The sequence below is a fragment of the Gopherus evgoodei genome, chromosome 1 (assembly GCF_007399415.2).
Source record: "Gopherus evgoodei ecotype Sinaloan lineage chromosome 1, rGopEvg1_v1.p, whole genome shotgun sequence".
Taxonomy (NCBI): domain Eukaryota; kingdom Metazoa; phylum Chordata; order Testudines; family Testudinidae; genus Gopherus; species Gopherus evgoodei.
The window spans coordinates 204,631,020-204,644,172 of NC_044322.1; the positions used below are offsets into that span (position 1 = coordinate 204,631,020).

Below are 13,153 nucleotides of genomic sequence, written 5' to 3' on the forward strand. Positions count from 1 at the left end.
GCAATAGCCCTGGATACTCCACAACTCAGTCTGTCACAGAGCAGGCAATAAAGCATCCCCACCAGGATGTCCCAGCAACACACTTTCCCACCCTAACCCTACACAGGTGAAGAAATAGTTCATTCTCCATGATCTATGTAAACCTTGGCCTCTGTGCTCTAAGGGCCAATTTATTGCTAGTGTGGTGGAGAAGAGATTGATTTCCCCACCCTATTCACAAGGAACTGGACAGAAGCAACCACCTTCCCACAGGCCACAGAGCCACCAAATAACAGCTTCAAGTCATTGCCAACCTGACCTGGATTTGAGCCAGAGACCAAGTAGTAAGAGTTGGAGAGCAACCACGGAAGTTGCTTCCCACAAAATCAGTTTTCAGAGATTACAATTATTCAAATTAGTGGTCCTATTACACAGCTTCATACCCCATTTATCAAGAGATGCAATACAATTACATAGGTTAAAAGGCTCAGACTATTATAGATATATTGTCTGGAGGAGATCTGAAGAGTGATGGAGAGTCTATGAGCAAAGATAGAAGAAGGTTGTTTCAACAGACATAGGAGATGCAGAGCAGAAGTTTTGTGCAACCACAGTTGCTGGACTGTGTGAAGAAAAAGAAACTTAAGGTCTCTTCTCATGCAGCTCACTTAGAACGAGGTTGGGTAGAGAAGTTCCAGAGGACAGATTTTTTTTAAGTGTTTGCCTTGGGTGGGGAGAACAGAAATTAATTGTTCATCAGAGAGGCTGGTTACTTCAGTATCTAATATGGAATTATATTCCCTACTGCTTTATGTGAACAGCACTAGAGAAAATTAAAACTAGTTTGCTTTGTAATAGAGATGCTAGATTTCAGACTCCTTTGGTTCAGTAGATCTAGCAACTCCTCAAGCCAAATGAAAACAACAGTATGCAGGAGTTGTATAGTGTAATTTGTATTGTACCAAGACACTGCAGGGTTCTTCCCAAAACCATTAAGAGTCATATAAGCACCATTAGGATTTCTCCGTCCCAAACCCCCTGCAATGAACATCAGCAGCCCCTTATGCATGGAATGCCCTTCCTGAACTAGTTTGTGAAGCTCCTGCCTTGTCCTTCAAATCAGTCCTCAAAACCCAGTTCTACTGTGATGCCTATTAGCAACTGGAGGCTTTATATGCAAGTTACATTTATAAAAACAAATGTTGAGAATGTTAAGGTTGAGAAGTTAAGCCCCTGTAAGCTAGAAAATGCCATATTTATGGTGGTCTGTTCAATCTTAATTTTGCCCCCCATTTACACCCATTCTGTACACTGAATGAAGCAGGGGTCCTGTGGGGGAAAAAGCAGTATATGATCATGCAATTAGACATCATAATGTGTCGATACAAGAGGGCCAAATTAAGGTTACCCAGGCAATTGTAAAACTGGCATTTCCCTACTTTCAAGTGCTGGACTCTGCAACCTAAATAATATTATTTTGATTTAATTTGAGTTTTTTGTTTAAAAAGATAACCAAGTTTTACTGTGGACAGCCCTCCTCCCTGAATCATGCTATTACGAATGTGAACGAGACTAGGTGTGGGAGGGGGATGTTAGCTTTCTGACCCCAAAAATACCTCATCGATGCCAGCTTAATATTTACTGTATAAGGAGAGAGTAGCTGCTCAGTAACAACCAGCTTCTCTCACTTTTCAGGAATGACCAGGCCAGAATTCTCAGACCCACATGAATCAGAGCCTCTGAAGACAAGAGATTTACAGACTACCAGCCCTTCCAGCCACTCTCTTGAGCCTCCAATACTACAAAGTGAGTGGCAACTGGCATGCTTGGTTTCACTCAGTCAATAATAGGACAGTAAATAAACACCGGTCATCCAAGGATCACAGAGCATTTACAAGTGGACATTATGGTTAGGTTAAGTGACTTGCCCATGGTTCAATTCATGGCGAGGGCCCTACTAAATTCAAGGCTGTGAAAAATGTGTCACAAACCATGATATCAGATCCCCATCGTGAAGTGTAGCTGTTGCAGGAGAGAAGGAGGGGCAGGGTTCTTACTGTGCATCAGGGTCCTGCTGATAGCCTCAGTGGGGCTGGGCAGCGACGACACTTCCTCTTCCCTTGCATGACTGTTCTCAGGGGGAGATCAGACCCACCACTGGACATCTCTCAAAGCTGCAGGAAGCTCTGTGGCTACGCTGCCTTCAGAGCGTGGCTGTGAAGGCAGCAGCCATGGAGCTTCCTCCAGCTGGGGGAGGCTCCTGGAGGTGGGTCTGATTTCCTCCGTGCTGCTAGGAGAGCCCCAGCCGGGCTGAGGAGCGACGGAACTTCGGGGGGGGAGCGGGGGGGGGAAGAGAACGGGGAACTGCAGTGAATGAGAGCGGCAGGGGCAATGCTGTGGACAGGCGCAATGTGCAGGGCCACCTGCCCCTCCCCACACCAGGAGCTGCTGCCAGACATGCCAGCTGCTTCCTGGAGCAGTGCAGGGCCAGGGCAGGCAGGCAGCCTGCCTTAGTCCCACCACGCCACTACTTGGGAGCTGCCTCAGATAAGCGGTGCACGTGGGAGTGTGCACCCCAAACCCTTCCTGCACCCCACCCTAGAGTCTGCACCCCACACCCTCTCCTACATCCCTAACCTCTGCCCCATCTCCCTCCCAGGGCCCATACCTTGCACCTCAACCCTCTGCCTGAGCCCCCTCGCAGAGCCAGCACCCCATATCCCCACCTGCACTCCAATCTCCTGCCCCAGCCCTGAGAGCTCTCCTACACCCAAACTCCCCCCAGAGCCTGCATCCTAACCCCCTCCTGCACCCCCAATCTCAGTCCAGAGCCCCTCCCACACTCTGAACCCATCGGCCCCAGCACAGAGCCTGCACACCCTCCCAACCCGTCCCAGCCCAGTGAAAGTGAGGGAGGGTAGGGGAGAGTAAGCAACAGAGGGGGGATGGAGTGAGTGGGGTGGGGCTTCAGAGAAGGGGGAGGTCAAAGGTGTTTGAGGGTGTGTAATTACTGTTATTTCTACATTTTCTTTAAGGTAGATCCTGGGTGGCACTTAAATTCAAAAAGTGATCTTGTGCTTAAAAAGGTTGGAGACCACTGCTCTAGTAGCTATCAGACACTCCCTCTGGAATGATTTCTTGGTGCTCGGCCAGTTGCAGCGAGTTCAGTAATTGTCTAGATCCTTGTTCTCTGCATGGGTGCAAACAAATGTAATTTTCTAATGACAAAACACAACCAGTTTGAGGACATATCAGCACAAAACAGTGGATGCTGCTTCTATTCTTGCTCTGAGCAGAGGATTTCAGGTAGATCATGGATTTAGGCATAGGAAAGTTAGGGAACAGATTTGCTACATAGGAAGCAGCCACTGATTTTTCAGGTCCAAAGTGGCAGGTATTGGATGTTTCAGAAGGCAGAATCCCCTACACATTTTTTTAATTGTACAATGCTGCACATGGAGATATAAAATTCTTCCCTAAACCCTGTAGCCATCAGTTTATGCTCCTGAGATTCAACTGCCATTATCCTAACATGCAAAACTATTATCGAGCAATGTTATTCAGCTCTACTTTGGTTTTAAAAAGTTTTAATAATGGAGCCTGAGTATCTGGGGTAATTTAACTTCCTAGATGACTGTAGTGATCTCAGAGAACATTCCTTTTATTTTAGATTCTCCATCAAGGCCTCATTGTTCTTGTATTACAGGCCTTTTTTTTTTTTTAAACTGGTATTTTTTCAGTAAATCCCTCAAACGGCACAGAATGACATGTTTTTATTACTGAGTGTTTTCAGCATATTGAGTATGCTGCAATGGAAGACAGGATCCTTGCTTCAGGTAGCTCACACTTGACTGCCTCAACATCTCTTTTCCTCCCAAGTAGAATAAATCTGAAGGCATTTACAGCTAGATGAAATGGTCAGTGAAACTGACAAGGAAAGTGCTATCCTATTGCTGATGCCACTGTGGACAAATCCAGATACCGGTGGAACCGACTGAACAAATCCCCAGGCTGAAGGTCAGAAAGGAGGAAGGCTTTTGATCAAGATCACTTGTTCAACAGTCCATTACATATATTTGAGTGATCCAGGAGCTCTCCCACCCCATCCCACTAAAAGCAGTAAAATAAAAGAAAGACTTCCCTTAATCTATGCTCAGTGGTTCCTCCAGTTCTCTCAGTAAAGGGGCCTTGCAAAACTGTTAGATTGGGTAAGATTAATTCCCTGGAATGTTAACAGGCTTAATTATCAGACGTAGCCTATGAAAGGATAAACTCTTTGGTTAAAATGAAGCCCAACATTGTTGCCCTCCTTCCACTCATTGCTAGGGATACTATCTGAAGAGAAACCTGGTTGGGGAGACTGACACATTATATAGCCACACTGGCTCTAGCTCTGCTGAAATTCTCATGCAGGATTTTATTTTACCTTGCAACACCCTTTTGCAGGGACTTCTCATGTCTCAGGTTCCCACATGCGCAAGAGCAATACAGACCAAGTTCTTGTGCGTGCTTGTACTACTGTGAATCTTGCCCCAACCTTAACGTCACTGACTCTCCATTCACTTCAGGATCCAGCTAGAGAGTGATTTATTTGTATTAAAACACTCCATGGACTTACTCTAACCCATCTTATGGGCCTGGTTTCTCCATACTCCCCTCAAATTCAGCATCAGCCTCTGCCTGATCAAAGTTGTGACCAAATGCACCCGTGTATTTACACCTTAGTGCAGGGGTCTCAAACTCAAATGACCACGAGGGCCACATGAGGACTAGTGCATCGACCCGAGGGACGCATCACTGACACACACCCCTCGCTGCCTCTGGCGCCGCCCCCACTCCACCCCTTCCATTAGGCCCTGCCCCATTCCAACCCCTTCCCCGAAGTCCCCAACCCAACACTGCCTCAGGGGGTGCAGAAAGGGTGCAGGGTGTGGCAGGGGCTCAGGGCAGGGAATTGATGTGTGGGGTGCAAGAGGGTGAGGGGTGCGGCACGGGGTCAGGGTGCAGCAGGTGGCTCAGGGCAGGAAGTGCAGGAGGGGTGCAGGACGTGGCAGGGGGCTCAGGGCAGGGAGTTGGGTGCAGGAGATGACGGTGTGGCAGGGGGCTCAGGGCAGGGAGTTGGGGTATGGGGTGCAAGAGGATATGGGGTGCAGTACGAGGTCGAGGTGCAGGGTGCAGCAGGTGGCTCAGGACAGGGAGTGCAGGAGCGCACAGTGTGGCAGAGGGCTCAGGGCAGGGAGTTGGGGTGCAGGAGGGGTGTGGGGTGCAAGTTCCAGCTCGGTGCCGCTTACCTAGAGTGGTTCTGGGGTGGCCGCAGCGTGCACCAGGGCCAGGACAGCTCTCTGCCTGCCTGCCTGCCCCAGCCCCAAGCCGCTCCGTTCCAGGAAGCGGCTGGAACTGTGTCCCTGCAGCCCCTGTGGGAGGGACTCAGAGTTCCGTGCGTCCGCTGCTCTTGCCGCTCCTCCAGGTACCTCCCATGAAGCTCCTATTGGCTGGGAACAGGGAACCGCGGCCAATGGGAGCTGTGGGGCGCAGTGCCTGGAAGGAGATGATGCAGGAGCCCTCTGCCCGTGCCCGTGCCCCCTCCGGCCCGAAGGCGCGTGCTGCCAGCTGCTTCAGAGAGCTGCACAGGGCTCACAACGCCACAGGGGGCAATCCCCCAGGTAGGCAGAGGGGCGGGGGGGGAGCACAGGGAGCTTGGCGGGCCACATGCAAGAGCCCCGCAGGCCTTACGCAGCCCGCGTGTTTGAGACCCCTGTCCTAGTGTAATCATTTTTGTACAAAATATGCTTTTTGAGGCATCACAAGAAAACTAAAAAAACCTCACTGATCAATAATATCATGGTAAAGTGTACACAGCAACATTACATGTAAAGTTACAAATTCCCCCGTATGATGTTGGTAGCATGGTATCAAATCCATGCAGCTGTGACTAGAAAGCAGTGGTCATCAGGTCTGTCCTAAACAAAGGAATGTGTTTACCTCCATTTACATATATATTGAGATGGTGCAAAGCTGCATTTCAGCAAACACAAGAGAGAAGAAAGAGGATGGGAACACCTTCACCCCCCCCCCAACTTCACATATCTGCATTTACTGTTTGAATGAACTTTCCTTTGAAGGCTAATCCTCAGAAGAATCTACTTCAAAGGGGGACTGGACTATAAAAGTGAAGGGCAAATACACACTTGGATCTCTCTCTCTCTTTCTTTTTCACCTAAGACAACAAAGGAACAAGCCTTTGGACTTTTGGGAGGGGTTTTTACATTGAGCCAAGTCTAGCATGTTTAGTTTCAGTTAAAGAATAGAAAGTTTCTTTACATACAAAGTGATTTTGAGTACAAATATAAGGCATTAAAGTCAGAAATGGTTACAAGACAAACGAAGATAAAATGCTTTTTGGGAACTAAGACTTATCTAATATGATTGTTTAAACTGAATTGTTTGGTAACTCCAAGTAGCAAACTGTTGTGCACTGACCCCTCACTTTGGCAACAGACCCATAATATCTGGAGAGTCCAGGAGAGCGCTGGGCAGTGAAGAACATAATTTTAGGGAAAATTTGGGACTGGTAGCGTGTTGGGGTCAACCTGCAAGTAATAATGAAGGCTGAGGGAAGCAAGAGTGTGACTGCAATGTTCCTGACAGGCTTCTGAGGCAGAATTGCTGGACCAGGGTTGTGACTGTACACAGACACTCAGGGTGTGATCTGCATGCTGGCAGGCTGACTGTGAGCGACCCAAGATTGAAGAGCAAGCGGTGACACATCCCTTCATTGGTTTGGATTGCCCCTCGGAATGTGATACAAATATCACCACTAACAGTGCAAGAGCTTTCTCCTCTGTGGCTCCTAACACCTCTTCATCAAGCTGACTCTCCATCTCATATCAAGTCCCTCCTGAAGGACCTCTTTATCAATGAGTCCTTTGTCACTTACTGATCTTACACCTGTACCACGGTGTATACACACAAGCATTTGCTGTGATTTATTGTCACTCATTATAGAGAATTTCAGCCGAGTTATTACAAAAGGCCCTCTAAGATACTTCCGGGATCAAAAAATAGGACTAAGTTTGTTGTAGTTCAGTTACAGCAACTACATATGCCAAATGGTAATAAGTTAATTATATAACTGTGCAACCAGACAAATGTAAAATACTCCCACAGGCTTGTGTCAGAACTTAATGCACCCAACCCTAAATTCTTGTACTGACTCAGTATCTTCCTGGCCAGATTAAATGATTAGCAAATTCACCTGCAATGAAACTCTATAGTTCCTCAGTTTTTCCCCCCTCACTCAAGCTATTGAGGTGGCAGCTGCAAGCAGCATATTGTGATGCCATGGGGTGCATTAACTGCACTTTGGGCACCCATAAGGTTCTTACCACCTCCCTCCCAAAAGTGTTTCATTTCTTAAATAACTAAATAGGAATTTATGAATTTCCTCAGTCTTTGATAATATAAAGCACTAGAGAATTTTAAATAAAGTGACCAGGTACCTGCAGGAATAATGCACTACATGTGTTTTCAAAGTTCGGGTCCTGAGCCAGTACTGGATCGTGGCATGTAAGGCACTGGGTCACCTTGCTCAGCACCCTGGGATGTTAGTGGTGCTGCTCAGATAAGGCAGGCTAGTGCCTACCTGCTCTGACACCGCCCAGAAGCCGGGCCTGCTGATGGCTTTTTCTGGGGCACAGCACAGTCCGTGGTGCCAAGACAGGCGAAAAGCCTGCCTTAGCAACCCCACTGTGCCGCTGACTGGGGAGCTGCCGGAGGTAAGTCCGCACCTCGATCCCCTGCCACCGCCCTGAGCCCCCCCCCACAAACCCGGGACCTCTTTGTGCACCCCAAACCCCTCACCTCCTGCCCCACCTCAGAGCCCGCATCCCCCGCCCAGAGCCCTGACCCCCTCTCACACTCCAACCCCCTTCCCCAGCCCAGAGCCCTCTCCCACATCCTGTACCCCTCATTCCTGGCCCCACCCTGCAGCACTCACCCCTGCACCCAAACCCTCTATCCCAGCCCTGAGCCCCTCTCACACCCCTTCTTCCCAGGCATCAACAATTTTCTTCAATTGGGTCCCCAGAAAAAAAGTTTGAAAACCACTGCACTACAATACTGTGTGATCAAAAGGAAGCCAGGAAAGCACTTTCCTGTGCCACACATAGGTGAGGAGGTGGAAAGGGATACCTTTTACTGTCAGGTAATTGAGAGACACAGTTCGCTACATATACAAGGTTGCCATATAGTGACAGGGAAATGGAAGACAACAGGATGGCTTACCTGTGTCTCTGCAGAATGCTCTTCTACATTTAAGGAAACCTTCAATTCAATATCTTCCCACCCAGGGACCCTTTTCAAGGCAGGATCATCTTGGATGACAGCTCCATTTTTACAATCTAGAACTTTCATCTCCCTACTGACCTGGCTTCTCAAGACGTGGTGAAAGAAAAGACTTTTCTGTGGCATTGGCAGAAACCAAGCTGTGGCAAAAGCCACAGACACAGAGGTCAGGGAGAGGATATTCAAGCTGAACAGAGACCAACTGGCAACCGATACCAGAACCTGTCCACAGATGGAACCCACGGTGTAACCCACCAGGGTGGCACTTCGACAGTAGCTGGTGACTTTCTGGTACAAGTTCAAATCCACAATGCTATAGATGTAGGAATAATAGGCAATCTCTGTGGCAGTCACCAATCCATAGAAGAACTCGAGGAACTGAATAGCTAGCAATCCTTGGGCGTAGAGCAGCATGAACCATGTCACTATAAGGCTCAGTCCCTGGAGAAGGATTACAGGTTTGTACCTGAGATAGTCTGTTGCAAGGAATACAGGAAACAGCAACACCAAATAAGAGTAGGTCCATACTGGATAAATTTCATTGAAAACCTGTAAGAAGAAAAGCAAGCCATTAACCAACCACCTGGGAAAGTAAACTCTGTGTATTTGAAAGTTCAAAGAAACAGATTCCTAAACACACATTTAAGAAACAGCAGGTAAAACCATTTCCCAGCAATGCCAACAAATGATCTCTACAATATACTGAACAAAATGCAACATCTCTCCCTTCTACCTCTAGTTAGTGCTGTATAGGGAACTAGAGGTAACAGTGGAATTGAGTTTGGTTACTTAGAATAAAAATCTTAAATGTATACATGTCCTTCCAGCCCCAGAATTCCCAGAGTGTTTTACAAATACAATAGTTTTCATCCACTAGTGAAATGCAATACCTGTTTACTAAACATCAGACTACTATGTAGATGCTTAAGTACTTGCATAAGGCTTTCCAGGTATAGATCACAGAGTACTTTACAGAAATGGGTAAGTTACTTAATAATATATTTATAAATCATTATACATTTTACATCCAAGGAAACCGACTTGTCCAAAGTCACACAACAGATCAGTGGCAGAACCAGAACCCAGGAGGTCAGGATGCCAGACTACAATCTAGTATCCTAGCCATTAATTAAGCTAAGGGCAAGTTTAGGTCTGAACCTGCAACTAGTACATTTGTTCATTCCTCCAGTGAAGAGGAACATTATTCTTATTAATGTTATTAACCAAAAAGTGATCATGCTTTACTGCTCATTTGTTAGTGAAGAGATAGTAGTAGCTGTTGCTTCTCTACTCTGCTTCTCTTACTACTTTGCCATGTCATCAACTGACATTTACTTTAAATCAGTAACAAATTCACTACCAGTTATAGTGGTCTGTATCTACATGAAACAGTTGACATACAATTTTTTTTTTTTTAAATACAGATTCTGGATCAGTGCATCAGTTAAAAAGCCTGCCCTGAAGTTAGCCTTTAGAAAATTTCTTTAAGATTATTTGCATGGGTTTTTCTGGTTCCCTGGCGGGAATATCTTTATAAACACCAACACAGGGGAAATTGATTATACACCAAGTGCTGTCAAACACTCAAACTATATTGTCTTATACATTATGACATTCTCCTAAGCAAACCAGGGAAATGTGGTCTAGATGAAATTACTATAAGGTGCATGCATAACTGGTTAAAAGACTGCACTAAAAGAATAGTTATCAATGGTTCACAGTACAACTGGGCAGGATTTATCTAGTGGAGTCCCACAAGAGGCTCTGTGAGGGCCATTACTGTTCAACACTTTAATTAATGACTTAGTTAATGGAGTGGAGTGTATCCTTATAAAATTTGCAGATGACACCAAGCCAGGAAGGTTTGCAAACACTTTGGAGCCCAGGTTCAGAATTCAAAACAACTTTGACAAATTACAGCAGTGGTCCCCAATCTTTTTCGTCTGGCGGATGCCAGACAACAAGCCACGGAGGACCGTGGCGGCGGATGAGCATCCGCCAAAATGCTGCCAAGCAGCAATGTCTATAGGCGCCGCCGCCAAAATGCTGCCGAGAAGCAATGTCATCCAGAGGCATTGCCATCAAAATGCTGCTGATGCCTCTGGACGACGCTGCTTCTCAGCAGCATTTCAGCAGATGCTCGTCCACCGGCCAGTACGCGGGTGCACTTAAACGCCCCGGTGGACGCCATGGCACCTGCGGGCACCGTGTTGGGGACTCCTAAATTAGAGAATTTGTCTGAAATCAACAAGATGAAATTCAGTGAAGATACGCACTACACTTTGGAAGGAAAAATTAGTTACACAAAACACAAAATGGGGAATAAATAATTAAGCAGTAGAACTGGAGGAAAAGATCTGGGGGATATAGCAGGTCACAAACAAGGATCACTGACCTTGAATAGATTGCCACAGATTTGTGGAATCCCTGTCACTGGAGGTCTTTAAGAACAGGTTAAAGAGGGATGGACTAGGAATACTTGTTCCTGTCCCAGCGTAGGGCAGGGGCAGCTAATAGGCAGACCATGTGCCAAATTCAGATCACCAGATGCTTTTGAAAAGACCGCTAAATCTTATGTATCTATCATCATCATCATTTTTGTATTATTTTCTCTAGAGTTTGGACCTCGACTATATTTTGACCAAGAAATTTGGACCTTGACAAAAAATTACCACCTCTGGCATAGGGGAATGGACTACTAGATTCCCTCACTAGGTTTCTTCCTGCCCTACATTGCAATAATTCCCTGTAAATATTTACAGCAATCTTAAGTGTAATTGAGAATTATAGTGCATACATTTTCAGACAGAAATGTGACTTATGTGACAGTGTCCCTTTAAACTGCTAATTTTTAGGCCATGGACATTAGGATTTTGGGAGAGCAGGTCCTCCCATGAAGATTTTCTTTCCAGTAACAGCTACTCTCAATTTGTACTCTGGCACTTCCAATTGTGGGGGGTGGACCAAGGTTAGATAAAACCAAAATCCACCAGGAGTACAGGCATTTCCTACAAATCAGTGACAGCTATCTCACTGCTTATAAAACCCACCTGGGGCGAGCGGGGGAGAAAAAAAGACCTAGCCATACTCTCTCCAGCTTCGAGTTGAGGGATGTTAGGAGGGTAACATAGGAGAAGCTTATGCTACTAACCCCTGCCATCCCCATCCTGCAGAACAACGATACATTGAATGTATACAATGCTCTTAACAGGATGATATGAAGCATTTTACAAAAGCTATTACCCCAATTTACAGAAAGGGAAGGGGAGGCATAAAGTTAAGTGATTTTCCCAAGTTCATAGAAAGATTCAGTGGCAGAGCTGAAGTCCTGACTCTTGCTGCCCCAAGCGAATACGTAGGCACCACTACTTCCCTGAAGCCTAGCTCAAAAAAAAAATTTAACAAGGAGTCACATTGCAGCAGAGGGTGCAACAGCCAAACTCCACCGGGGTGATTCCATTTTGTCTCCCTGCACCCCCCCGCCATCAGACAGTCACCGCCTGAGCGGTGCCATGGGCGGGGGCGGCTGCTGTGCACGGCTGCCCGCCCTCACTCCCTCCCTCCCTCCCTCCCTCCGGGGGGATACTCCGCCGGCGCGGGGGGAGGGGGTGCAGACGCAGTTCCGGGAGATCTGCGTGAATCCGGAGTTTGGAGGATCCCCGCGTGGGGCGCAGAGACGCACAAACACCCGCAGCCCCCGGCGGGCCGGTACCTGGGTCTCGGTGAGGTTCTTGTCCGGCCCCAGCAGGTAGCGGGTGAGGAAGGGCTCGGAGGGCCGCAGGCTGGCGAAGAAGCCGTACAGGCAGAGCAGCGCGGTGGGCAGCACCCAGCGGCGGCCCCGGGGAGCCCGCGCTTCCATCCGCGGGGGGCGGCTCAGCGCGGGGGACTCGCGCACAGAGAACCCGCCATCCGCCCGCACGTGCCGCCAGAGGCACCTCCAGCCCAGCGCCATTGGCCGGGGGCGGGCGCGCGGGCGGGCTTGCAAGGGGCCTCCCCCTTGGACAAGCCAATGACAGCGGGCAGAATGCTGTGACGTTAAAGAGGCGGGGGGAGGGGAGGTCGAGCGCGTGCTGGAGGTGGGGGCTGGGGAGGGTCGTTCAAGAGTCAGGCCCTGAGAAGACGAGCCCGGCTTGAAAGGCCTGTGATGGTAAACATCATAAATGGCGGGGGCTTGGTCTTCATTTGTCCTCTGTGGTCTGAGCCTCCAGATCATATTTTGCAGGTTTTTTCCCTCCGCGGCCACAAGTGCTAGAAACTTGCTGCTTTTAAATGGCTGGAGCTGAACTTCCCACAGTCAGATGAGAAGAGGGTCACATATTTCCAGTAAAATCACAGGAGTTGGTAATGTTGCATACCCTTCATCTGACACATCACCCCAGGACGCAGCCCATGCACCTCACCAACAGCAGCCTGTAACATAGCCTGTATACACCAGCCTGCACTATATGACCCACACCGCCAGGCACTGGCCTGTAACATAAACTGCAGCACATCTTGTGCCTACTGTAGAGTGACCGTTCACATGTTCCCTGAATACCAGACATTCCAGCACTTTTGGTAACAGCATGGGCCCACCTCTGCCTGCATGATGCTCCCCTCCCCCCACCAGCATGACCTTGTAATAGTAATCCTCCAGGATTGTCCTGGAGTCTCCAGGAATTAAAGATTAATCTTTAATTAAAGAATGTCATGTGATGAAACCTCCAAGAATACATCCAACCAAAATTGGCAACCCTACTTTGTATGCACAGTGCATGCAAGGTCATGCTGCATGGGGGATGCCATTTCCAAGAGCATGCCTCTGTTGCCGACACAAAGTGCCAGAGGCAAG

General features: G+C 47.9%; 1 protein-coding gene across 3 annotated transcripts in view; it reads right to left on the reverse strand.

Annotated features, from left to right (window-relative positions):
- The window catches only part of SLC19A2 (solute carrier family 19 member 2), a 25,646-nt gene extending 13,412 nt beyond the window's left edge, over positions 1-12,234 (reverse strand). Inside the window, exons 1-2 of one of the 3 annotated variants that reach the window (XM_030583460.1) lie at positions 12,035-12,233; positions 8,263-8,871 (exon numbers count right to left, since the gene is read on the reverse strand). In XM_030583460.1, the coding sequence (XP_030439320.1) occupies positions 8,263-8,871; positions 12,035-12,181 (756 nt within the window). In that variant the 5' untranslated portion in view covers positions 12,182-12,233. Of the gene's footprint in view, positions 1-8,262; positions 8,872-12,034 lie in introns of all 3 variants that reach the window. The other 2 variants (XM_030583476.1, XM_030583470.1) reach the window with 2 other exon arrangements.
- Between the last annotated feature and the right edge of the window lie 919 nt (positions 12,235-13,153).